General features: G+C 40.9%; 1 protein-coding gene across 2 annotated transcripts in view; it reads right to left on the reverse strand.

The window, feature by feature from the left end:
* HMGCLL1 (3-hydroxy-3-methylglutaryl-CoA lyase like 1) overlaps positions 1-27,169 on the reverse strand; it is a 98,672-nt gene that overhangs the window by 46,207 nt on the left and 25,296 nt on the right. For both annotated transcript variants that reach the window (XM_060258327.1, XM_060258336.1), the window contains 2 exons: positions 25,464-25,559; positions 16,178-16,326 (listed from right to left, as the gene is read on the reverse strand). In XM_060258327.1, coding sequence (XP_060114310.1) covers positions 16,178-16,326; positions 25,464-25,559 — 245 coding nt within the window. The remainder of the gene's footprint in view (positions 1-16,177; positions 16,327-25,463; positions 25,560-27,169) is intronic.

Raw genomic sequence — 27,169 nt, forward strand, 5'->3', positions numbered from 1 at the left:
ACAAGCTGAAGTTCGTGGCAGATCAACCAGCATAAATTTTCTGATTAAAACAATTTTATTTGGTAATATATGGTAATTATATCCAATACTAATAAAATGTTAATAAACAATTACTACCTTCCCCATACATTACACTTTCCCCTCCGCTTTCCCCCAAATCTTGACTTCCGCTGGTGTCAATTGCCTAAAATTCTAATATCAAAAGGTATCTTTAACTTTAACAGAATCTTAATTAAAATATATATATATCATTTTGCAGAGAAATAAAAAAAAACACAGTTCTTATACTTTATAAAGTCCCACCCAGTTATTATAGTTCATCTTCTTTCTTCCTCTAAAAACCTAAGTGGTATTCTCAAAAATCACCCAATGACCTTTTACTTTCCATTCTTTTTCTATATAGCTTCTGAATTTATCCCAGTCCATTTTAAATCCCTCTAAATCATAGTCTTTCAAGATTCTTGTAAATTTATCCATTTCACTCAATGACATAACTTTTACAATCCAGTCCCATTTTTCTGGTATTTTATCTTGCTTCGATAACTGCACATATAATGTCCTAGCAGCTGAAAGCAAGTACCAAATTACAGTTCTATCTTCTTTTGGAAATTTCTCCATTTGTAATCCCAATAGGAAAGTCTCTGGAGTTCTCTTAAATTCATATCAAAAGATCTTGGAAATTTCTTGCTGAATCATTTGCCAAAACTGTTTCGCTCTTTCACAAGTCCACCACATATGGTAGAAAGAACCTTCATGCTTTTTACATTTCCAACATTTGGGATCTTATTGTTCATTTTTGCTAACTTTTTAGGAGTCATATACCACCTATACATCATTTTATAACAGTTTTCTTTGATACTATAACATGTCGAGATTTTCATAAGAGTTCTTCCACAAGTGTTCCCATGTTTCCATATGTATTTCTTTATTTACATTAATTGCCCATTTTATCATTTGAGATTTTACTACTTCGTCCTCAGTAGACTATTTCAATAATAGTTTATATAGTTTTGAAATCAACTTTTCATTGTCTCCAAGCAGAACATTTTCTAATTCAGTTTGCACTTTCCTTATTCCTTCATTTTTAATATCATTTTCCACCAAGCTCTTTATTCGTTGCATTTGGAACCAGTCATATTTATTATTCAATTCTTCAGCTGTTTTCGACTCTATCTTACCACCTTGTATTTTTAATAATTGATTATATGATAGCCATCTTGCATCACCCATCTCCGCCGATATTTTAATTACTTCTGCTGGCACTATCCACATCGGCTTCCTTTCATCTCCATATTTTCTGTATTTCATCCACTTTTACTTCTTATATAGTGATGAGAGAAAAAACCATCCATCTTTTTCTTCCCATAATACATATAAGTGCGCCAACCAAATATATTTCCATGACCTTCCAATGCTAAAAGTTTTCTATTTAACAACGTCACCCACTCTTTTATCCATACTAGACAAACTGCTTCATGGTATAACTTTAAATCTGGTAGTTGAAATCCTCCTCTTTCTTTTGCATCTGTTAAAATTTTCATTTTAATTCTTGGTTTCTTCCCTGCCCATACGAACTCTGAAATTTTCCTTTGCCACTTGTTGAATTGTTTACTGTCTTTCCCTATTGGAATAGTTTAGAACAAATACATAATTCTTGGTAAGATATTAATTTTTATTGCAGCTATTCTTCCAAGCAATGACAAGTTGAGTTTATTCCATTTTACCATATCTTCATTCATTTTATGCCATAGCTTTTCATAGTTGTTTTTATATAAATCAATATTTTTCATTGTAATCTCCACACCCAGATATTTAGAGGTGACTTCACATCGGGTCAGCTCCTGCAATTCTTTTTGTTTACTCACTTGCATATTTTTGCATAAAAATTTTGACTTCTCTTTATTAATGTAAAATCCTGCCATTTCTCCATATTCTTGTATCTTACCTAGTAATAATGGCATTACTTGTATAGGATTTTCATTTATAAACATTACATCATCTGCAAATGCTCTGTATTTATAAGTAAAGCCTTTTAATTTCAAACCTTCTATTTCTTTATTTTCTTGAATTTGTATCAGCAAAACTTCAAGAGTCATTATAAACAACAATGGAGAAAGAGGGCAACCTTATCTTGTTCCTTTACTAATTTCCATATCCTCTGTAAGATCTGCATTTATGTAAAGTTTTGCATATTGTTCAGTATATATTGCTTTCACCATTCTTATAAAACTTTCCCCCAATTCCATTTTTTCCATCACTGCAAACATAAAGTCCCAGTTTAAATTATCAAAAGCTTTCTCTGCGTCCACAAAAAATAAAGCAACTTCTTTTTCTGGATGTCTTTCATAATATTCTACAATATTTACAACAGTCCTTAAATTGTCCCTAATTTGCCTTTTGGGAAGAAATCCTTCTTGTCTCTCCTTAATAAAGTTCATCAAATGTTGTTTAAGTCATTCTGCTAAGATTCTTGTATATATTTTATAGTCATTATTTAACAATGAAATTGGTCTATAGTTTTTTACATTTGTGACATCTCTGTCCTCTTTTGGAATCAGCAAAATTACTGCTTCCTTCCAAGTATTTGGTATTTTCCCTTGCGATCTTATAATATTCATCTGTTTTCAAAGCTTTGGTGTTAACTCCTCTTTAAGGATTTTAAAATTTTGCTGTATATCCATCCGGACCAGGTGCCTTTCCCATTTTCATCGAATTAATTGCCGCTTCAATTTCTATTTTTCCAATTGGTTCATTCAAACCTTTCTCCATATTTTCTGTTAAGGGAGCTATTTTGATTTTTTGCAAATATATTTCCATCTTCTCTTTACTTATTTTAAAACCTTTAAACAATTTGGTGTAGTATTTAAAAAATTCTCTTTTAATTCCTTCTTGATCCACAATCTCTTTACCACCAACTATTATTTTGTTAATAATTTTATTTTCTCTCTTTTTTTTCATTTCCCAAGTCAAATATTTTCCAGGTTTATTTGCTCCTTCAAAAGATTTCTGCGGCAATCTTTTCAGATTCCATTCCAGTTCTTTATTTAACAAATGTCCAATTTGTGTTTGGAGTATTGTAATTTCCCTCATAATTTTCTTTTTCCCAGGTCTCTTCCTCAGCTCCCCCTCTTTTTTCTTTATTTCATTCTGAATGTCCAACAATTGTTTTTCCTTTGCTCTTTTATCTTTATTATTCAGTGTAATCAATATCACTCTCATTACTGCTTTATATGTATCCCAAACCGTTTGAAACTCGATGTCCTTATCATTTATTTGGAAGAAAGCTTTAGTCTCTTTCTCTAGAGATGCGACAATTTCTTTATTGTAGTAAATCTTCATTTAATCTCCATCTTCTCACCTTTTTAGTCAGCTTAGTTAACCACAATAATGGATTATGATCTGCTCCTACTCTATTTTCTTTGTAATAAGACCTAAGTCTTTTGTACCCCACAACATGTCAATTCTTGAAAAGGTATTATGTCTTGCTGAAAAAAAGGTATAGTCTCGCACTTCAGGGTTGAATTTCCTCCATATATCTTCCAAATTTTCTTGTTTAACTAATTTAAAAAAGGACTTTGGCAATTTCCCTTCTTTATTATTATTTTTTTGCCAGATCTATCCAACGCATTCTTAATTGTTCCATTAAAGTCCCCCATTATCATTATTTGTTCATATGTCACGTTATCCAATTGTTGTGTAATATCTTTAAAAATATATATTTTGCTCCATTTGGTGCATATAGTCCCAGTAGCGATGTTTTTTCCCATTTATTATTAATTCCACCGCTACATATCTCCCATCACTGTCCTTAAAAATCAATTTTGGGCCCAATTCTTGTTTAATATAGAAAATCACTCCTCTTTTCTTTTGCTCAGCCAGTGAAAAAAATTCTAACCCCAATTGTTTGTTCCATAAAAATTTATCATCCTTTTGTTTAATGTGTACTTCTTGCAAACAAATTATATTACAATTTTGCTTTTTAATCCAATGAAACGCCTTTCTTTTTTGTGGTAAATTTAGTCCATTTACATTCCAAGATAATAATTTGTAATCCATCATGGTTCAAATTCTTTTTGTTCTTCATAAAACCTACGCAGTTCTTGTGTATTTGTAATTGTGATCCTTTTCCCTTGAAGTTTAAAACTCACACCTTCTTGTAGTATCCACCTATACCTTATTTCATTGTCCCATAGTTTTTCTGTCAGTTTCTTGTATGTCCTTCTATCAGTTAAAACTTGTCTTGGCAACTTCTTCATGATTTTTACTCTGCTGCCTTCAACTGTCAATGTTTTCCCAAAGTTTTTATTTATGATCTTTCCCACCATTTCTTTTGTCATAAACTTTATGACCACATCTCTTGGTAGATTATTATTTTTGGCATAGAATGAGTTAACCCTGTACACATAGTCATACATGTTCCTAGTATCTTCCTCCAGGAATTCCACAATAATTTTTATTATATATTCCTTCAAGTCAGTTTGTTCGTCTTCAGGTACTCCTCTCAGACGTATCTGAATTTCCATCAACTTATCTGAATTTCCATCAACTTGCAGTCATGTATTATCACTTTTTCTTGTATTTTTTTCAAGGTGGAATCATGTGCTTTCACTCTCCCCTCCACTTCTTGCACTTTCTTGGATGTTACCACAGTTTTGTTTCTGAGATCCTCTATATCTTTTTTCAAATCTTCAATGTCCTTTCTAATTTCCTTTTTGGAGGCAGTTATTAAATCTTTCATCCCTTTCATCATCCTTGCCTCCATTGCCTCCAATTGCTCCTGCATCTTCTCCAGTGAAGCAGCCCTTGTATGTATTGGCTTATGGTCTGACATGTAAAAATGCTGAAAAAGTTGACCTCACCAAATTAAAATCCAACTATCAGATTTTGAAGAATAAATTTTGCTTTTTCCAATAAGCCCAAAATCGCCATCCCTGGATCCTCCTAAGCTCAGATATAAAACTTTTAAAGTTTATATTTTTTCCAAAATGGCGGTCGCGACTTTTATGTCCCTTTTAAAACTTTTTTCCACTTTTTTCTGGAGGCTTCCAAAGTAGTTTTTAACAATAATGTCCAATAGTATTTACGTTACAATGTTCAAATTCACCGATTCCACTAATTTTTGATGTCTCAAATCCTTTTAAATAACTTTTAAATTTTGACCTTTTTGTAATGGCCACCGAAATTTTTCTATAATTTCTCAGTCCTAGAGAAGGCTGGCTGACTCCCAATTTTCCCTTCTTCACTGAATACTTCCTGCTTTACTTGCCACCAAATCCCATTCTTGCTGGTAGAAAGATCTCGTGATGCTTGTAACATACTTCCTGCTTTTCATGCCACCAAATCCCGTTCTTGCTGGTAGAGAGATCTCGCGATGTTTGTGATGTACTTCCTGTGTTATCTGTTAAAACTGCAGCTCTATGACGATGGGGCTTTCTAACCGCAACTGCAAGTATTCAAAACAATTATTTTCTTTTCTCTTTTTGACACTGTCTTTTAGTATTTTACAGTCCCAATTTCGCCCCTTCTCCCCTTCTTTCTACCCCGAACAGAAGTTCCAGTCTGCTCCCCTACAGAGAGGCAGTTCAGCTCGCCATTCGCCAACCCCCGGAAGCCCAACCAGCACAAATTTTCAAACTATTTGTGGCAGTTAGTGAACAGATACATTTCAACAGTCTCTGCTCAATCAAAGTGACAGGTTTCCAAAACAGTATCAAAGCAACAGGTTTTCTCTGTGTGTATGTTTTCTCTATGTGTAGCTTGCACCTGACATTTTCCCCAAAAGCACTTTCCTGGGTCATCCTCTATGGGGGGGGGGGGATAACTCAGACCTCCTAAGTCAAATCTGCACATAACTTGGAGGGCATGTAGAGGATCATCATGGGGAGATCCCCTCCAAGCTTGATGTTTCTAGCTTGCACAGGGTCCATTATATACATTCCTGAACCTTTGCGTGTCATTTTCACAGAAAGTACTTTCCTGGGGGCACCTTCTTTGGGAGGGGCGCTGTAACTCAGATCCCATAAATCCAATCCTCACCAAACTTGGAAGCCAAGTAGGGGAAAGTCAGACAGAGACTCCGTTTAATTTGGTGTCTCTAGGCACACTGGGGCTGTTCCACCATGACATAAACCTCATGAACCTCACCAGTTAATTTACCACCTAAAAGTTCTTGATGGTTCCTGGTTTGTAAACCAGGCTTGCTACAAACCACAAACTGAAATGCATTTTCCCAATCAGATTTGGTGGCATGAAATGCATTTTCCCATCCCTTACACTGGGTGTCTCAAACTATGTTGGATATATAGCCAAGTGTTTGGAAACAGACTGAGCCTTTTGGAAACTACAGCCTGAATACAGACTTTGAAGTTCTGGTTTCACTTTCCTTTTATCCTGTCATCCTAGCTGTGTGCACGCTATTTTATCAGACTCCTACTTATATAAGTGGTTGTGCACGGTTTTGCAGAACAGTAATTCAATTGACATTCAATTTGATTCATTCCTTATGTCAGAAAAAAACATACTTTCAGACTGCTGGATATCAAGAGACAAGTTTTGAACTCTCTAGCGCAGTGGTGTCAAACGTGCAGCCCAAGGGCCAGATCAGGCCTCCAGAGGGCTCCTATCAGGCCCGTGAGCAACTCACTGTTGCCTGCTTCCTTCTCCCTCTCTTGATTCCTATTGCATCACAGCCTGCTTTGCCAACTTGCTCAATCAAGCTACAGAGCACAGTCTCTATCTTCTCCACTGGTTGACCAGCACATGAAACAAATTATGTACAAAAGCTTCCATTAACTGCAAGGCTTTTAGCTAAGTAGCAAGGAATTAAGAGAGCTGCTGGGTCACATGACTAAGAGCTGTGACATCAGACTGCTTAGAATTCTGAAGAATTGAGGGGAGGGGGGAAAAAGAAGCAGAGACAGTGAGTTGAGAGGGTCAATCAGATTGTTCAGACCTAGAGAGTAGATCTGTATAAAAGTTGCTAGAGAACAAATTCTGCTAATTACCTCTAGTGGCGGGGGGGGGGTGTAGTTAAATAAAAGGAGCTTTAAACAGGAAAGCTCCTTGGTGTAAACAGTCACACACACTTCTCAGAGAAAGCTTTTACCTGGCTAAGAAAAGACTAGGAGTCTGGAAAGGCTTGCCAAAGGGCTTGGATAGAGACAAGGACAGTCTCATGGGTCAGGCGAAACTGAGGTAGTTCTTATGGTGTATAGAGATTAACTGGAAGTTCAGACTAAGAGAGTCTTAGGAACAACAGAAGATATTAACAGAAGTGGAAAAACTTTGTGTGCTCTCAGAGACACCAACAAAGTAACTGCATAAGCTATACCAGTATAACATCTGCCTAGAGTAAATTAAAGTGAAGCATCTTGAACTAAAAACAAAAGACTGTCCTGTGTAAATATCCCAGCTCTGCCTGTGTTTGTGAGAGTAACCATCTAGTCTGTTTGCTGTTCAAGAGCTGTGGTGCCTGAATTTCTGAGAATTTCTGAACTAAAGAAATCAAACCCCCTGAAACAGTGTCAGCCCAAAAAGGGTACAAGCCAATCTGAAGGAATGTACAGTACCACACATTTTCAAATAAAATTTTGGTATTTTTTTAATCTTTAATTGTGTTTGTCTGTGTCCTTTATAGTTTATATCTCTGCTACCTCACATTACATTTTATAACAAACATGGCCCGGCCCCACAAAGTCCCATTTGTGTCAGAGCTGGCCCTCTTAACAAATGAGTTCAACATGCCTGCTCTAGCAAATAGACTGTGTTCCCCTATTGCGGATGGTATACTGCTAGTTTATCGGGCACCAGTTCCTTATTTATTTCATCTTAAATCTCCACAAGTCTGCAGAGTTGTTGTGCTATCCAGATTCAACATTTCTGCCTTCAGTCACCCTTCACAGTAGATTTTTTTTTTTTTGGGGGGGGGGAAGGATGGTGGCTCAGTGGTAGAGCATCTGCTTGGGAAGCAGAAGGTCCTAGGTTCAATCCCCGGCATCTCCAAAAAAGGGTCCAGGCAAATAGGTGTGAAAAACCTCAGCTTGAGACCCTGGCGAAAGAGCCACTGCCTATCTGAGAAGATAATACTGACTTTGATGGACCAAAGGTCTGATTCAGTATAAGGTAGCTTCATATCTTCTAATAAGTCTAATCAGGAGAGATACTGTCTGTGTTGAGCCAGGGTTCTTGAATTTTTATCTCATGTTATATTGAAGCTTTTATAGTGAGTTCAAGAATTCAATGCTTAGTCCCCTCTTACACAAATTTCAGGGTTGCCCAGGTGAGTGGTTGGTTTTATACCTTTTACCTGATTAGAATCCTTACATTACCAATCCAAGTTGCTAAGTATTTTCTAGCCCCTATGAGGATCCAAGGGTTGGTTATGATCATGAATAATTTTATCTCTATTTTACTTAAATATATGACCTTTTATCAGTTTATTTTCTGATATGCTAACTGGTTATGCAGTGTTTTATATTGCTTAGCATTTGTAACAAGTGCCTAATAAAGGTTCTGCAATGATGAGCATGTTATCAGTTAAACCTGTGCATTAATGGGCAAATAAAAATGTCCTATGCATTTAAAAAGGAAAAGTTCAGATTCTCTAAAGCAAAAGGAAGACAAAACCATTGCTCATCTCGAGTAGAAACAAAAGATCAGAGCTCTAGGTAGACTGCTGGGGTTGGAAAGCTACAGGGACCTGAACACGATGTTTTATTGTGACATGGGCCTTGTAAGGAGAACTTACAACCAGGATGTGAGCCACATACAGAGTAGCAGTGCAATTTATCTCAGTCAACATTCAGCAAAAGTAAAATCAATCCAAGCCAAAACCAAAGCCTTGCACAGGAGTCCGCCTCTTGTAAGAATCTGTCAGAGATGATTACAAAGCCATGTATACACAGCTGCTAGCACAGCTGAATGCAAAAAGCCTCCTGAGAACCTTGTTACAGGCACAGATGCCGCTGCTTCCTGTTTATTATTACATTGTAAGTTTTCATACAATTTACACTGTTCGTTGCAGAGCTATTTATTTTCATTGGAAGTTCCATGTTAAAAGTAGAGATGTCCATCCCTAAGGAACATTCTTATTATAGCTGTCGATGTATCCCTATGTTGTAAAGCAGCCAAATGTTTACAGTCAGAAGCAGAGAGATGGTGAAGTGACTTTTAAACAGCCAGATCGTTTGTGCAAAGACTCCCAACTAGAATCAAAATAGACAAACTCGAGATTGTGTGGAGTCAATTTCTATATTAAAAATCAGCAGACAGGCAGCTCTCATTATATACATTGCCAGGAGAAGAACAAAAGGAAGGGGAAAAGGATTAGAAATACAAAAGCAAATGAAGAAACTCATTAAATTATAATCAGTGGGGACTGGAAGATCATAGAGTAACATCCCCTGTTGTGCTGGTTGCGAAATCAGCTGCAACAGCTGTAATACACATTGGCCTCAACAAGATACACAGTCAAGGCACTTATATTCCATTATTTCATTAGCATCTAAAGACCAGTCAATGTCTGCTGTCCAGTGGCCATTTTATGTAACAATTTCTTTGAAAAAAAATCCATAATTTCTGGGGAGATGGAAATAACTTTGGCTATCATCTTACGTATTTTTTATTGTTTTTCATCTGTTTGAATGCAACTGAGTGGTAGATATGAAGTAATCGACTGAATTTGACTATCAACAGGAGAAATAATATATTCCAGAAGCTCCCAAACAACAGATCAATCCTATGCAAGCCTACTTGAAAGTAAATTGCAGCCCCAAATGTTATTCACAAGAAGTAAAAACAGAGGGAAAAGATATTCATCCATAACATACTCCCAAGGATTACAAATGTGTTTACATGCTCCTTCTCCTGTTCTTTACCAGTTCCCATTTCATTTGGTAGAAGTAGTGATCAATAGAACATAGAATATTTCTGGTTCATTCCAGGGTACATAAAAACTAATTCATAAAAATAAAATCAAACTTTAACATTTTAAATAAGATTATGAATCTTCATATATATATCTATCAAACTATCAGTATTAAAAAGCAATGCTCTCCTCCATATCATTTTTCTCCTCCTCAGCATGTGTGCGAAGAGATTCAGAACGATTCTGTCTAACAGAATGAGGACCACTGGTATATTTGTATATAATGACTTCCCACAGAGACTACCTAATTATCATATGAGCTAGTGTTAAAATGATATGATACTTTATCTCACCCGGAACTTCCATGGCGTGGACATCTTTTAGTCTGCTCTCAAACTATGAATACCATTAAGACAATAACAGAACTTAACTTCCTTCTTATTTTTTTTTCCCAAGCTCTTGCTTCTAGAAGGTTCTGGAATTCACTGTACCATTCTATGCACGTTCACTCAAATGAAAGTTTCATCTTATTCACTGGGCTTTATTTCAAATAAGTACGTAGGATTGAAACCTTAACGATCAAGTAAGTAGTCTTGCTCAGTATCTTTGCATGTATAGAGCGATCTGAACAGAACTCTGTCACATCTATAAATGTTTGTAATCCTGCAATTACTATGTATTGCATAACAAAATATTTACTCCTAGGTTGCAAAAAGGCTCCATTCAGTTACAAACCAACATATTTTAATAAGAATGCAACTTTGTCCAGGAAACAGGACTTTTTTTCCCTGGGAGAACATCATGGAATGGAGTTCCAGAACCTCTTTGTGGAAACAAAATTCTCAAAAAGAAAAAAAAAAGAAGTTTCAAAGTTCCTGAGGGGCACCTGAGTGTTTCTCCTTCATTTCCCTCTTGAGAGTTCCAGCACTTCTTTTTCCAGAAAAAAAAGCCCTGCCAGAAAATATCTGATTTTTAAAACTGAGAAATATGGCTCAAATAAATCTTTACTTGTTACTTTTGGTTTTAAAAAACTACCTGCCCTGGTTTATTCACTACCTACTGCCTGTGGTGCAGGAAGCAAGAAGGTCCATCACTTCTCCTACTCCAGACAATCAAGGGACACAAATAACTAATAAACCCTACGCATATGAAGTCTGCAGTAGAGGCTGTCCAGTTTTAGCATACCCAAAGAGAAGTCTATAACAACAACAAAATTGTCCCCCAAGCACTTCTTTGTTTCTTAGTATATGGTAACAGAAAGTAACCCACTCTTTCTGAGGTACTGCCACTGTGACCAATGGAGACAGCAGTGCCTGACTACACTAGTTGTCCAACACACTCTTTGCAGCCCTCCTGAAAAATCATTGAAAGGGTGCTATTTGTGGCAACTAGTTCTAACTCAGATAATCTCAGGCTTATTATGAAAACAAACAAAAAAACATGCTAAAGAAATATAAATAACACAGTACTTTGTGAGGTTATAGGACAAGGATGTGCTTCTTGTAGGAAGTTTCTTGATTTCTCTGCTGTTCATGGGAAATAGCTAAAATTATGACTAAGGCTACTGTGCTGTGCATATTTAATACAGGAGAGATACCTTGAACTCAGGCCAAAGCTACACAATACACTTTACCTGACTTCACTACAGGGACTTATAGCAATACTGCTGCTGTATGTCCCCAATGGTAACGCCTGTGTAAAAGTATAATGGGAGCCTATTTGGATTGGGATCATAATGCAAGTGGAGGAGGGGCTCCTGTTCCCCTATGTCATTTTCAAGTGCCAAAATGGCCAGGGACCATGGCTTCCAAAATAGTGGGGGGGGGGGTGGGGAAGAGGAGCCCTCCTTCTCTCCCACACTACGGTTAAAATGTGCTTTGCATGAGGTTATCAGCATGGGGACATGCAGCTGCAGAATGGCTACAAGTTATGGCAAAATTGTGCGAGGCATAACATGTACCTCAGCCCTCAGTGAAATATACTTCTACGCTTGCAGGCATAAGATAGGGCTGTGAATACCACGATAGAATATTGTTGTGATTGACACTTGCTGGGATGCTGAAATGGACTCTAGTCCCACACATCATCATGTCATATAGACCTTGCATTTATGGCCTGTTTGTTCAGCATCAAGTGTTGCCATTGCTGGCAACTATTAGATGTTAACATTTCTGCTTGCAATTGCGTGGCGGCTAGCCAAAGAAAATGAAAAATGTGGTTGATGCGTATCTTGGAAGTAGAGCATTTTCTATACCATCTTGCTAGGGTAATATAGATGAACAGGTTGGCATACAATAAATACTTGCTCTGTTTCAAAGAATTCCTTTGTTGTCTGTGGAGTAGTACGAGTTACTGATGGCTATGTGATAATCTGGCACAGGCGAGGGAATTTGTTATATATTTTCATTTCCAAGAACTGTAAATAAGTATATGTGTGTATATCTGCACTTCATTTTCTCAGTGGAAGCTTCAAGGTTTGCTGTAGGGCAGGGGGGGGGGGGAAATTCAAGCAGAAATTCCCACCCTGAAGAAAAGGTTCCACTGGGAAAATCTACAAAATCATACAAAGAAACATCAGTTTAAACATCCAGAGAAGATAAACTTCTACAATACATTTTCAATGCAGCATTTGACACTTACCTATGGTCATATACAGTCAGGGGAAAAGACAGACTTTGAGGACATTTGGAACACTATCTGTTATTTGCTTAGCAACTGGGCAGAAAAGCAAATCTACCAACTTGTCTTGTACTTATTCCTACCCCCCAAATAGAAAGAAAATGTGAAATTCAAATGAAGAAAAAAAAATTGCTTCCATTTCCCAAGCTGCTCAGCCTTCAGGGGCAAAGAACTGCAAGTTCTTTTATGGAAAAAGTTTCTTCCAGCTATGCAGTTTAACTGAAAATGTGTATTTTATCAAAATATGTTTGGCAACTTCATACATTTATTGTTGGCATAATTCTCTCTCTCTCTCTCTCTCCCCCCCCCTTCCTTTACAAAAAAAATGCTGCTGTGCCTGTTACCTCCATTTTGGCCACCCTGCCTGCCCCCACAACTCCAGCAAAAGTTGAAATTGGACAACTGAGATTTTGTGAAAGGAATGCAATTCCAGTGAATAAAAACAGCCCTTTAAATTTAGCCCCCCCCACACACACACAATTGGTGCATCAAGTTCCAATTTTTTCCACAGAAATGTATTGCCCAAGAACAGGGAGGTTCCATTTAGCTAGCAGGGCAAAATTAATTCGTAGACCTCAGCCACCTGCTACAACTACTTCTGTCTGTCATTGCAATCTGGCATCCAGAAGTATACTGACTCTGTAAGCAGAGGTTCCTTCATAGCCAAAAGCAGCCCACAGACTCTCCCTTCATCAGACTTTAGAAGGAGTTTAGAATGGAGAACTATATTAGCATTAGAAATCACAAGAGAGTCTTAAATGCTGTTTTCATGGGCATAAGCAATGCGGTCTTTAAATTTTACACAAGTAAACCCCTTTCTATCCTGGTTGTTGGGCTGGGAAATACCTGGAGATTTGGGGAAATACTTGGAGATTTTTGGTGTGAAGCTAGAGGAGGGTGAGATATGGGGAGGGATTTCAGTAGAGTAGAATGCCATCTTCTAAAGTTGCCACTTTCTCCGGATGAATCTGTCACCTGGAAATCAGCTGTAATCCTAGGAGATCTCCAGCCACTACCTGGAGATTGGCAACCCTACCTGTTTGGATCACCTAATTTCAGTTTGTAGATGGACAGGTCAGCCAAATTGACTTAGGGACAGATAGGGGAATTTACTCTATGAACCTCATGTTAAGTTCCAAATTCGCAAAAAGATCTGAAATTTCTTAGTCAAGGACACAGATTTGCTTAGGTAAAAGGAACACAAGGAGCAGACATATCTATACTTAGTTCTGATGAGCCCCCTTTCCTCAGTGCTGGACAATACCAGGGAAGGAAATAAAAAAGCAAGGCAGCTTGCCCTATAACTGGAAATATGCCAGATGCCAGGGAGACATTTCAGGAGAAAAAGGATCCTCCTCATGGACTTTTTCAATCCTGGCCCCAACCTAGTAGAACTCTCTGCCAGATGACATCCAGGCCTTGCGGGACTTTATGCAATTCTGCAGAGCCTGCAATGCAGAGATGTTCTGCCAGGTTACTGAATGAGGACAGCAACAGTTGGCATCTTTTCTTGCTTTTTTGTTCACCCCTCTTCAAAAGTCCGCCCCTCCTCTGGGTATGCTCTGATAGTATGGAAGGAGAACTTAATTAGTGGAATGCTATCAGTTTGTTAATATATATATTGTTTTAACTTGAATTGCTGAAATGTTTTAACATAAAATTTTATTTTTGTATTATTTTAACTGACGTACATCGCCCAGAGTCCAGCCTAGGCTGGGATGGGGCAGATGATGATGATACTGCAGCTGCTGCCAGCCACTGCTCAACTATTGGCCACATTGCAAAAGAGTATGACCTGGCGCAGCCACCAGCCACCATGCAACCGGGCTAGACTTTTCCTGAGCAGATGCTGCCAAGAGGAGGGAAGGCGGAGAAGCTGAAGACAGAGGAGACATAAAAGTAAGGACTGGAGGATGGGAAGGACAGGAGGCAGGAAAAAGAAAGGGGCTAGGTGGGCTGACAAGGAAAAGAAATAAGAAATGATGGGAGAGGAGATATGGAGAAAATAAGGTACCCCCCAAGCTCTTGCAGATGCCCCACTTTTACAACACTAATGAAAATGCCATTTTGTGTACCTTTAAAACAGAAACAACGGTAAACAATATGCCCCAGTAGTAAGAGGATCAACATTAGCATACCAAAATCTGAACTGAGGGTCTGCTTACCATTAAATAAAAGGCATCTTAATGTGCTGGTACACACCGTTTCATACTAAAGAAACCCCCAAACATCCTTCTGTAATGTGCATGGTCTTAACAGAAGAGAAAAAATGATTTGAATTAAAGCAAAGCTGCAGCATGAATGTGAATCCAAAATTAATTTTAGAAATGGCCCTCATGAATAAGAAGACAGGCAGAGCAGATGGAGAACAGAGATTCCTAGAGGAGAACAATGGAACAGAGCTGAGGAAACCCACTCATCCATTACAAAAAAAGAGGATTCTAGACAAACAGAGAAAGAAAGTCTCTACTATGTAGTTTATTTTGTACAATTACTGGACATGGGCTCTAGAGGCTGCAAGCCAGCTTTCTGTATGCAGGAAAAAAGTTGTATTGGCTCACGCAAAAATCCAGGACAAAAATCCAGGACAAAAACTTAGACCCAGCTTTAAATCTGGACTATATTATCAAACAACTAAATTTAAATGACTCTATGGCTGCTTACAAACCGCCAGCTCAGGGCGGCATCGGGCTGCCTCAGAAGTAAATCGGCAGAAACTGGAGTGCCCCAGAACATCCTGATGGCCCGCAGAAGAGGGACAGGCTGCGGGTACCCTAGGGAGCATCCAGAGCACTCACACACCCTGTCTGCAGCTTCCCGGGTGCTTTCTGGGCACTTCCTGATCATCCAGACAGCCGGGGAGGCACCCCAGTGAAAAAGGCACTGCTTTGAAAGTGGTGCCTTTTTATGCCAGCTCCCAGTAAGTTGGGGACGGGCCAAGGGCGGGAGCAAGAGGGCAGCCAGATGTGCACACCTGGATGCACTTTTGGGGGGTGCTCACCTGCCATCCCTGTGGTAGCTTAAACTGCCTGTCTGTAACCAACCGATATCTAAAGTAGCATACAACAAGGGTATACACAAAGATAGTTTCATTTTGCTATATGTTTATGTCTGTGCTTTTTGTTTTATAAACTCACAAATACTTGTCCATTAGAAAGGCTACTATTGCCCATCTTGGGTTTGCTAGAATGCTATTACGGTCAATGGCATACAGAAATAAAATGGAGGAAGAATTAATAGCCCAAAAGGCAAGATTCCAATCTGATATATGTTACTTCTGATTAAGGACACCTAAGTTCCTGCAGGTAAACTATATAAGATAAGGTAAACTAAATAAGGAGGTAAACTAGCATATGGCCACGGTCACATCTACTGCCCTTTGAAATGGAAGATGTTGCCTTTTGAAATGGAAGATCCACTTCTGATGCAGCTTACAATGGGGCATGCTATGGTAAAAGACATCCACTTTGGACACTTCCAGCAAAGCATTAGTGGATTAGTGATAGAGTGGTGAAGTGAAGCAACTGTAATCCTTTCATATGTGATATACTACATTTCTATCTGAAGGCCTCTTTCATTACAAAATTAGAGCTATCATTTAGAAATGGTTATATTGGCTAAGTTTATAATTACCCTCTCACTGGTATGTCCATATTCCTTGCTGATTTAACAACGTCTTCAAATTTGTCCATGCTTTCTTCTATGGTGCAGTTAATATTCATTTTGCTGAAAGACTCAGATGCTGCACCAAAGACGGCTACTTCTGTTGCCCCAGCAGCAATCTGAAATAAACAGAACAAACGTGAAAAAAGCATTTTTCCTTCCTAGACGTATGTTAATTTTCCAGCATCATGTTTGCAACTGTAGTAACTTTACTCATCTATCATATGAAGCATCAGCAATAAAAGAATTCATCCCAATTCCATCATGTTCAAAGTATACTACATCCAATGAAGAGAGGTTCAAGGCCTAGCTAGACATTATAAGGCAGGGGTGCCAAACATACAATCCATGCGATGGAACCAGCCCACCAAGATCTTTAATCTGTCCAATGGGTACAGCGTCCTCCCCCGTGATCCTCCCCCATTATAGATTTACTGCCAGTTACTGTTGGGGTCAGCAGTGCGATTGGCATCTCCACATGACTGGCTTTTTTCAATGGCTTTGATCAGCTATTTTCTCTTTTCCCATGCAAATCCCCTTATTGCTTGAGTCCACCTCCTCCTCGTCTTGCTACCGTGCATCGGTGTGTGTGCGAAGCAAAGTTAGAGTCTAGTGGCATCTAAAGACCGACATAGCTTTCTCTAAGGTATCAGCTTTCCTGTGTGTGTCTCTCTCCCCGCCCCCATGTGTTCTGTATGCTGCAGATCTCCTGGGTGCACCTGGGTCCACCTCCCCATCCCCCTCCTCTTCCCCTTGCCTTCTACCCTGCATCTCTGTGTGTGCAAAGCGAGCCAGTGAGGTGCATTAGTGAACCTTGTGAGAAAACCACCAGAAACAATGAATCTTTCATGTAGGACATGTATAAATGTGTTTTAGTGCAAATTAAATAAGACAAAAACTAAGGAACACTGAGTATTCAATACATGAAATTTCCCCACAAAGTCTTTCAACAGCCTTATGAAATGGCTTCTTCAAGACAGACACAACAGTGGGTAAGCACTTTTTCTCAGCATTTAACTCCTACCAATGTGGAGAGAGTAAGGAAGGAACCGCTTATGAAAGGACTCCTCACGAGTTCGATCATCGACTTCGTCAGCCTCCTTCCCCTGACATTACACGGAGCCTCAGCTCAATTTTTTCAACATGGGTCAACGCATGCTCTCATCAGCTGCTGCCGGCTGCATTAGGCTGAGAGTGGGTGTCCAGACCAAGTTCACCCAGCGCATTTCCTTTTATAGATAGGAGATTTTAAACCTAAGCCCCTCAAAAAGTAGGCTCATACTGACCACTATACATTGCTGCCTTTCTATTATTGCAGTGCCTTATAGGAGTTCTAGGTATTTTTCTGGGGAAGACTATAGTTTTGTAGACAAACACTCCAGTTTAGTTTTGTAGACTCCCCACTCAAGGTAGCATGTGGTCATCCCCAACAAAATATTGCAAGAGTGTTAATGTCTTAAGCATGTTTGCATTTTAAGTAAAAAATAATACATTTAATTGTGTTTGCCTGTGTTCTATAAAATTTACATTTTAGGACACATGGCCTGGACCAACAAGCTCTCATTTATGTGAGATCTGGCCCTCATAACAAATGAGTTTGACATTTCTGTTATAAGGAACACACAGCAACTAGTAATCCATATCTTCACATGAAAAACTTAGTAAAAGTGTGATGAGGCATCATAATATTCAATAAGTGCCTGCCTCCCACTCCAGTTCATCTGCTACCACTTGAAAGGCCAGAGATATGCTAGTCATTTACAAGACATTGCTAATATGGGTGGGTGGGGGAGTGACAACGAGAATTCTCAATGTCTTATTTGGGGAGGGACTGTGGCTTAGTGGAAGAGCCTCAGCTTTGTGTTCAGAAGGACCCAAGATTCAATCCCTGGGATCTCCAGTTAAAAGGACGAGGCAGTAAATGATGTCAAAGACTTCTGCCTGAGACCTTGAGGAGCCACTGCCCGTCTGAGTAGACAGTACTGGCACTGGTGGGCAAATGGCGTGATTCAGTAAAAGGCAGCTTTGGGTGTATTCATGTGTATCTGTATACTAATACTGATCTGATAATCTTACATCTGATAATACTTACATCTGGTGACTGGAGCTGTGAAGAGGAACTCCACCTTGCCAGAGGCTAAGCACATTTCAGAGAGCTCTGAGAGAGAGAGCAGATAAGAAGGCTATAAGGGCAAGGATTGGTTTTCTAAACAGCTGGGGGAATTGCTGAGACGTGTGAGCTGTGTGATTGTGTGATTGCTGAGAATTTCTGAATTTGTGTGGTTGCTGGGGAACTGCTGTTTGTTTGTTTTGAGGGGGCTGACGGTGATTGTTGCTGACTGACTGGGAGTGGCTGTGTTCCTGGGGCAGACTGAGGCCCCACCCTCTTTGCATTATTAAGCTCCACCTTACCAGAGGTGCGAGCGCCTCTTGACCTGTGGCTCTTAGCGTGGGGGCTCTGTAAGGACCAGGAACCCGGAACCCTATTTTCCTTGTGTCCCAATAAGGTAAGTAGACCCTCCAGAAGGAGAGCCACAAAAACACAACATGATTTAAAGGGGGACTGTATATTTTAAAAAGCTATCATGAAGGTAGAATGCCAGCAGGGGGGTGGGGGCTTTCCAGTGTTTTGCACTGAGTGTTACATGTATGACTATCTGCCCCAAAGACAGAAGTCTTGGGTGTGTGCTTGATGCAAGGAGTTCCTGGTCCTCAGGGAACGAGTTCGTACCCTGGAGGCCAAGGTGGATGACCTGGAGATGCAGAGACAGTCAGTTAGGCACTCAGAGAAGATTCTCGGTGACGTGTTAGATGAGCCCCACTCTGAACATGGCAGCCCCATTGCTGCCAGGGAGCATGAGGGTCGAGAGGGAACAGGGCACCGTGCTGAGGACAAGAGGAATGTGCACTCAGAAGGGACCTCTTCTTCAGTTTGTGAGCGGGTATCCTGTCGCGCCAAGGAACCATCCCTGGGCAGGGAGGGGGGGTCTTGGTAGTTGGTGATTTGATCCTTAGGCAAGTAGATAGCTGGGTGGCAAAACCACGTACTGACCGTATGGTGACTTACCTGCCTGGTGCGAAGGTAGCGGACATTACGTGTGTAGTAGATAGGCTGATAGACAGTGCTGGGGAGGAGCCAGTGGTCGTGGTGCACGTTGGCACCAACGATGTGGGGAAATGCAGTCGTGAGGTCCTGGAAGAAAACTTTAGGCTGCTAGACAGGAGACTTAAGGCCAGGACCTCCAAGGTAGCCTTCTCAGAAGTGCTACCTGTTCCATGTGCAGGGCAGGAGAGACAGGCACAAATTAGAAGTCTCAATGTGTGGATGAGACGATGCTGTACAAAAGAGATGGCCTCCACTTGTCCCCAGATGGAACCAGGCTGCTGGCAATTAAAATCAAAAAGGTGGTAGAGCAGTTTTTAAACTAAACCTTGGGGGAAAGCCGACAGGAGATGAAATGTCTCTGGTTCGGGAGGACTCATCTCAAAGAGATGAAGGGTTAGCTGTTACTTTTCTACCGGGAAATGGATCAGAGTTGTCCACTGAGATGGTGACAAACAGTATGGACTGTCTGTCAAAGTCTCAAGGCAGCAGGAGGAAGGTTGCGGGCCTAACTTGCCTGGGAAACTATAGACGTTTGTATACAAATGCTAGAAATATTTGAAGGAAAATTGGGGAGTTGGAATGTGTAGTGTTGGGGGAAAACATAGACATTCTGGGAATTTCAGAAACTTGGTGGAATGAGGAGAATCAGTGGGACACGGTGATTCTATATCGGAAGGATAGGGAGGGAAGAGTTGGAGGTGGGGTGGCTTTGTATGTCAGAGAGGGTATACAGTCCAGTAAGACTGAGGTCAGAGAATTAGATTCCCTTCTAGAAATGCTTTGGGTCGAAATAGAGGACCCAAAAGGAAATTTAACTGTGGGAGTTTGTTATCACCCACCAAATCAAAATATAGAGGACGATTATAATATGATGGAAGGATTAAAGATAGTGGCTAAACGGAAAAACTCTGTCATAATAGGTGATTTTAACTACCCGCAGATTGATTGGGTCAATATGTGTTCTGGTTGAGAGGAAGAGACTGAGTTTCTAGACACTCTCAATGACTGTGCTATGGAGCAGATGGTCACAGAACCTACCAGGGGCGGGGCGATCCTGGATTTGGTCCTAAGTAATGCCCAAGACCTGGTGAGAGATGTAAAAGTGATTGCACCCTTAGGAGCAGTGACCATAACGTTATTGATTTCACCATTTGTATAAATAGGGAGTTGCCCCAAAAGACCAGCACAACCACTTTTAACTTTAAAAGGGGTAAATTTTCTGAGATGAGGAGGCTTGTGAAGAGGAAACTGGAAGTTAAGGCAACACAGTCAAAACCCTTGGGGAAGCTTGGAGGTTATTTAAAACTACAATCCTAGAAGCTCAGATAAAATATATACCACAAATTAGGAAAGGCACAAACAGGTATAAGAAAAGGCCTGCATGGTTAACAAACAAAGTTACGGAAACTGTAAAAGCTAAGGATTCCTTTAAGCAGCGGAAAGCTAGTCCAAGTGAGATTAATAAAGGGGAACACAGGCTGTGGCAAAACAAATGCAAGACTGTGATCAGGCAGGCAAAAAGGGACCATGAGGAGCATATTGGAAAAAACATAAAGACCAACAATAAAAATTTCTTCAAGTATATTAGAAGCAGAAAATAAGTCAGGGAGGCAGTGGGGCTCTTGGATGACCAAGAGGTAAAAGGATTACTGAAGGAAGATAGGGAAATGGCTGAGAAGCTGAATGCATTTTTTGCCTCCGTCTTCACTGTGGAAGATGAGAAGTGTTTGCCCGCTCCAGAACCACTAATTTTGGAAGGGGTGTTGAAAGACCTGAGTCAGATTGAGATGACAAGAGAGGAGGTCCTACAACTGATAGACGAATTAAAAACTAATAAGTCACCAGGTCCTGATGGCATACATCCAAGAGTTCTGAAAAAAACTCAAAGTTGAACTTGTGGATCTCCTGACAAGGAGGGGGCGGCGTGCTTCCTCCGTGCCTGTCTGCCTGACTCCAGCTCTGATGCTTAAAGCAAGCACCGGGATCGGAGGGCGGAGGGAGCGATCCTGGCACTTGCTGTAAGCATCAGAGCTGGAGCCAGGCAGACAGGCACTGAGGAAGCATGCTGCCCCCTCCTCAGCCGGCACTCGCGAAGCGCTGGGTTTGCGGTGGGGGCAGCGTGGAGCGATCCCAGTGCTTGCTGGAAGCAGAGTTGGAGCCAGGCAGGCAGGCGCGGGGAAAGTGCCGGGATCAGAGGCGGAGGCGCTGGGATCAGAGGCCCCCCCTCGGAGGAAGGTATGTCCTATCGTCCCTTCACTCCATAAGATGCACACACTTTTCCCCCCACTTTTTTTTTGGGGGGGGGGGAGTGCGTCTTATGGTCCGAAAAATACTTTACTTTTCTCCCTTTCTCACAATACAAGAACTCGTGGGCGTTCAATGAAATTGCTGAGCAGTAGGGTTAGAATGGATAGAAGGAAGTACTTCTTCACCCAAAGGGTGATTAACATGTGGAATTCACTGCCACAAGAGGTGGTGGCGGCTACAAGCATAGCCAGTTTCAAGAGGGGTTTGGATAAAAATATGAAGCAGCGGTCCATCAGTGGCTATTAACCACAGCATATTATTGGAACTGTCTGAGGCAGTGATGCTCTGTATTCTTGGTGCTTGGGGGGGGCAAAGTGGAAGGGCTTTTGGCCCCACTTATGAACCTCCTTTCTTTTTTGGCCACTGTGTGACACAGAGTGTTGGACTGGATGGGCCATTGGGCTGATTCAACACGGCGTCTCTTATGTTCTTATGAACTGTGGTTGGCATTCTCCAGATGTAAGCTTGAGATCTCCCAGAATTACAGCTGCTTTCCAGATGACACAGTTCAGTTCCCCTGGAGAGAATGGCTGCTTTTGAGGGTGGACTGCATGGCATCACATCCCTGCTGAGCTCCCTTCCCTGCTCAAAGTCTGCCCTCCTCAGTCACCACCCCTAAGTCTCCTAGAATTTTTCTGGAGCTGGCAACCCCAAGTGGGAGCTGATCTCTGTAGTTAGGAGATCTGTTGTGATTCCAGGAGATATTCAGGCCCCATCTGGAAGTTGGCAACCCTAGAAGGAGAGAAGGAAGCAGGAAAAGGAGAGAAGCTATATTCAGGAAAGAGAAAAAAAATAGTGCAGGAGGGGGAAATGAGATACTTCCCACAAGTCCTTGTGCATTTCCACTTCGAAGATCTAATTAAGCTTGCAATCTTTTTACTAATGATTACTAATTATGATTACAATTTTTACTTCTATTTATTTGCATCATTAAATTCACTCTTTTTCAAGAATTAAACAAGGATTGTTCCTCTCCAGTCCCATATCTAATGCTGAAGATCAACAGACCCAAAGGGTAGGGCAAGGATCAGATGGTCTGATGAAAAATGAGAAGTTTTTTCTTTAAAAAAGGAGAAGGTGGTCCATCTGCCTGATGCAGGCGGGTGGCCAGATAAGAGGAGAGACACTGCCATCATCACATGAAACAGGCAGGTGAGGAAGAGGGAGAGCCACCCTGGTGCCAACCCTCAGAGCAGCAAAGGGAAGAGAAGTGAGAGCTCCCACTGTCGGCAGCGGGGAGCCAGTTGAAAGGAGCTACTGGAAAGCCTTCTGCTGATGCCAGCCTCACCACAAACACCACTCCTACGCAAGCAGATGGGCAAAGAGGAGTGAGAGCAGCTACTGCCTCCTCCCATTGCTGCCAACCTCACTGCCACTGCCCCTCCTGGCTAGGCTGATGCCCCCCTGCCTCCATGGCTCTCCCATCCCACTGCCAAGGCCACTGCTGCCAGCCCCTCTGTCATCAATGCCCACTGTGGGGCAAGCATGGGGGAGGAGCAGGAGCCACTGCTACTTGCTGCCCCATGAGCCAGGCAGGCAGGTGAGAGATGAGTGACGGTGGAGCTGTTGGCAGGCAGGCAGTGCGAGCTGGCTGAGCAGGAAGTAAAAGACTCTTGCCCTTGTAAGACTCAAGAGTACCTTGCTTGTACATGAATGTATTTTAATTTTAATACTAGGGCAAAAGGTGCCTTAAGCTATGTGAAATCTTATTACAGTATTGGTGGGAGAAGGATGGCTCAGTGGTAGGGCATCTGCTCGCCATGAAGAAAGTCCCAGATTCAGTCCCAGCATCTCCAGCTATAAGGATTAGGAAAGTAGGACATTTGCCCCTGGAGAACCACTACCCATAGACTATATCATCTGCCAGAGGAGACAGTACTGAACTTGATATATTAGTGGTCTGACTTAGTGTATGACAGCTCCATGCATTCATGTATGATACAAATTAACTGTATACAGCTTCCACTGCACTGATTAAATTGCTGGTCTAAACCCCTGCCCATGAGAAAATTATTTCCCTTGCAAAGATTCCATACATATGACATATTTAGCTAGAATCAGCATGCTGGCCATGTACTATGTGCAGTTTCCAGAATGTGGGCAAGGCATATAAGCAGGTAGATACTCTATTCGCATTCTGGTAACTACAAGTCAGTCAGTCTCAGGACCAGAATGCTCGTGCTCAGGGCTTTTTTTTTGCAGCAGGAACTCCTTTGCATATTAGGCCACATGCCCCTGATGTAGCCAATCCTCCTGGAGCTTATAGTAGGCCCTGTACTAAGAGCCCTGTAAGCTCTTGGAGGATTGGCTAAATCAGAGGTGTGTGGTCTACTATGCAAAGGAGTTCCTGCTACAAACCACCCCCCCCCTCCCCACTCTGCTTGTACTTATTAGGCATGCAGCAGCCTTCAGACCATGTTCCTCAAGAACCCCCTTGATTACAGACCAGGCAAGCTCCTGAGCAGATGACCTCCATATTCTCTGGCAAAGTTCATTCTGTGATCTATATGAAAAATAAAACAGGAGTCCAGTTACAGGAGAGCCAGTTTGGTGCAATGGTTAAGTGTGCGGACTCTTATCTGGGAGAACTGGGTTTGATTCCCCACTTCTCCACTTGCAGCTGCTGGAATGGCCTTGGGTCAGTCATAGCTCTGGCAGAGGTTGTCCTTGAAAGGGCAGCTTGTGGGAGAGCTCTCTCAGTCCCACTCACCTCACAGGGTGTCTGTTGTAGGGGAGAAGATAAAGGAGATTGTGAACCGCTCTGAGACTCTGAGATTTGGAGTGGAGGGAGGGATATAAATCCAATATCATCATCATACAGACTAAGAGCAGTACTGGGATGAATTTGCTAGAGGGTTTTTTTTGTGTGTGTTGGTCAATGCTGATAATAAATTAAATTAAATCACTATGCTGGTTATCGATTATCATGCTAAGAAACAGATAACGTATTCTTTTTGCTTTACAATGGGCCTCTTTCTCTATAAGTTTAATAGGATTTACCTAAGTGCATTAGTGCACTTCTAACCTTGAAATTATCTGAAAGTTTATTCAAGCAAACCTTTGTCATTGAAATACATGGGACTCCTTTTAAGGATGATGAGTTTCCCACATGGAAACAAATGAAGGTTCTGGGACAGAAGCCATGCACTTTCCATAGTCACTAAGGCTTCCAGAAAAAAAAAAGTAATTGTCAGGATGAATTAAACTCTCTCTTCACTCTCTAATCAGATTTCAGATGCTTTGTAAAGCTTCCACCTATGCCTAAAGAAAGAAATGTAGTCCAATGCAGACTGAAAACATAAACAAGCCATTACACAAGTCCTTTTTTCTATTCCATATTTTCAGATGGGATCTGACACCTTACGCCAGCTTGGCAAAACATGGTGCAATTAGTATCATCAATCAATATTATTTATTTACATATATACTTTGCAAGGTGCAAAATGAAAAGTTCCTGCCTTGAGGATCTTACAATTCAAAATTTGCCATAAGGGAGACGACAAACAAAGGGGAGGGTAAGACAGTGCAGACTGGGATAAACAAGGGAAGAACATGTGTTCATTTCAACCCACGCATTAAATTTAGCACAGATTTTCAAATTTGCTTAACTTGGCTTATGAAAACTCACAAAGTTAACCCATAAATGAGGCCACCTCATTTTTGACAAAAGTAACCAGCAAGGCCATCCTTAGGAAAGTTCTCTAAGCTTACTGACGTTAATGCACTTAGAAGAGCATAACTCTGCTCAGGATAGCGCTGTAAATGGAGCTTTACATGGTGTTTTCCAACTGTAACAAATAAGTTCTTTAATATAAGGACTGGTACTGCAAGCAATATACATACAGCAGAATGGAACCCTTGAAGATTAGGAGTGAGTACAGGATATCGGACTCCAGGATAACATTCTATTCCCCTCATTACTTCTGTGTGATCTGCCATCTTAGAGAGAGAGAGAGAGAAAAGCTGGTTTAGATTCTTGATGTCATAGATCTGTATCAGATATTTACCTGATAGTTATTAACGAGCTACAAATATTTACAAATAACTTTTATTTTATTTTAGATACAAGAGCAAAACAATCCTATTTTCATTTTGGGGGGAATACAGGTGGAAATGGTCATTATATAAAAACAGTCCACGCTGCAATGTACTTTGTTGCATGTTTCCTATAAAACAAAGGATCTGATCCTACAGCTGTGTGAGACTTCTACATGTGTATCTGTTTACTACAAAAGTGATGGCATTTTTCTAAAGTAAACTAAAAATCTGGAGATAATATCCCTATCCTGTCCTTTCACATTTGAAAATTGTTATATTTAAACTTGGAAGAGGAAACATGATACAACTGTTTTTCTATCCTTGCTTTACTACTTAACTTTTTTCTCCACAAAAGTGGATAGATACAACAGTGCAAAGAGATCCTATTTCACTAAAGAGCATTAGTTTAGTTCATCATTACAGACTTTGCAAGTCGCATTTCTCTCGCGTAGAATTCTGTCCTTTAAAAAAACAGTAAGGGGCCACATTTATATAACTCATGACAAGTCAAAACAGGTTTAATTTTTTCCCATTTAGTAAAGAAGATGATTTATATTATAAATTGCACCCCACAACACAAGTACCTATGGATGAAAACACATGGGCCCTTATACCGTGTCCTTTCCACTTTTAAACTCCCACTGTAGCATGTGCAGAGTCGACATGTGAGGAACAGAAAAACATTTGGGCAGGGATTCTGTGTTGGGCAGGGATAAGAAGTGTGTAAGAATGTCTGTAATGTCACTCATAGCTCACAACTGGGCATTTGACACAGAGGCACAAAATGAGAGCTTGGCTGTAGAAGCAGCAGCAAATGGGAGCAGAGGTGGGCAAGGCTGCCCTCTGCACAGTCCTGTTCCCATGCAGCTTGCTGCAGTTCCTACCCCTACCACTCCTGACCCTCCTCTTATGATCTGACATAGTGACAACTGTATGCCCTTCATAAGCAATCCCCCCTCCTTTCCTCCTTTGCAGCAGAGATGCAGTGAAGGGGATATTGCGGCTCAGCTGACAAACATCCCCCCCCCCAAAAAAAAACCCTTAAAGGGCTTAAAGTGAGGTCGAAACATGGAGCATCAAGGAAGAGGTTAGTTCTACCACTCCCCAGACTGTCAGTAGGCAGAGCTTCTTCCCACAACTATCTCACCCCAGATAATCTGATGAAGGGAGCGTGACTCTCCAAAGCTCATACTCCCAAAATTCTTGTTGGTCTGGTCTCTAAGGTGTGATTGGACTTGGATCTAGCTGTCCTACTGCAGAGCAACACAGCTGCCCTCTGAAACTCCCATTGTTTTACCTTTAAGTTGGAGCAAAGGAGATTTTTCTTTTGTTCCATCTTAAAGAGGCAAGTCCATGGAGCCCATGATTCATGCTCAGAATAGGCATGATGTAAAGTGGAGGGTCACAAAAACAGCAGCAGTGTCCCACTGGCCACACTAGGCAAAATCCCTGTGTGGAACTCAGCAGTCTGCTAGAGTTGGTGTGACTGGCTTCTCACAGAGTTAGAGTCA

This window comes from Heteronotia binoei, chromosome 1 (genome assembly GCF_032191835.1).
Source record: "Heteronotia binoei isolate CCM8104 ecotype False Entrance Well chromosome 1, APGP_CSIRO_Hbin_v1, whole genome shotgun sequence".
Lineage (NCBI taxonomy): Eukaryota > Metazoa > Chordata > Lepidosauria > Squamata > Gekkonidae > Heteronotia > Heteronotia binoei.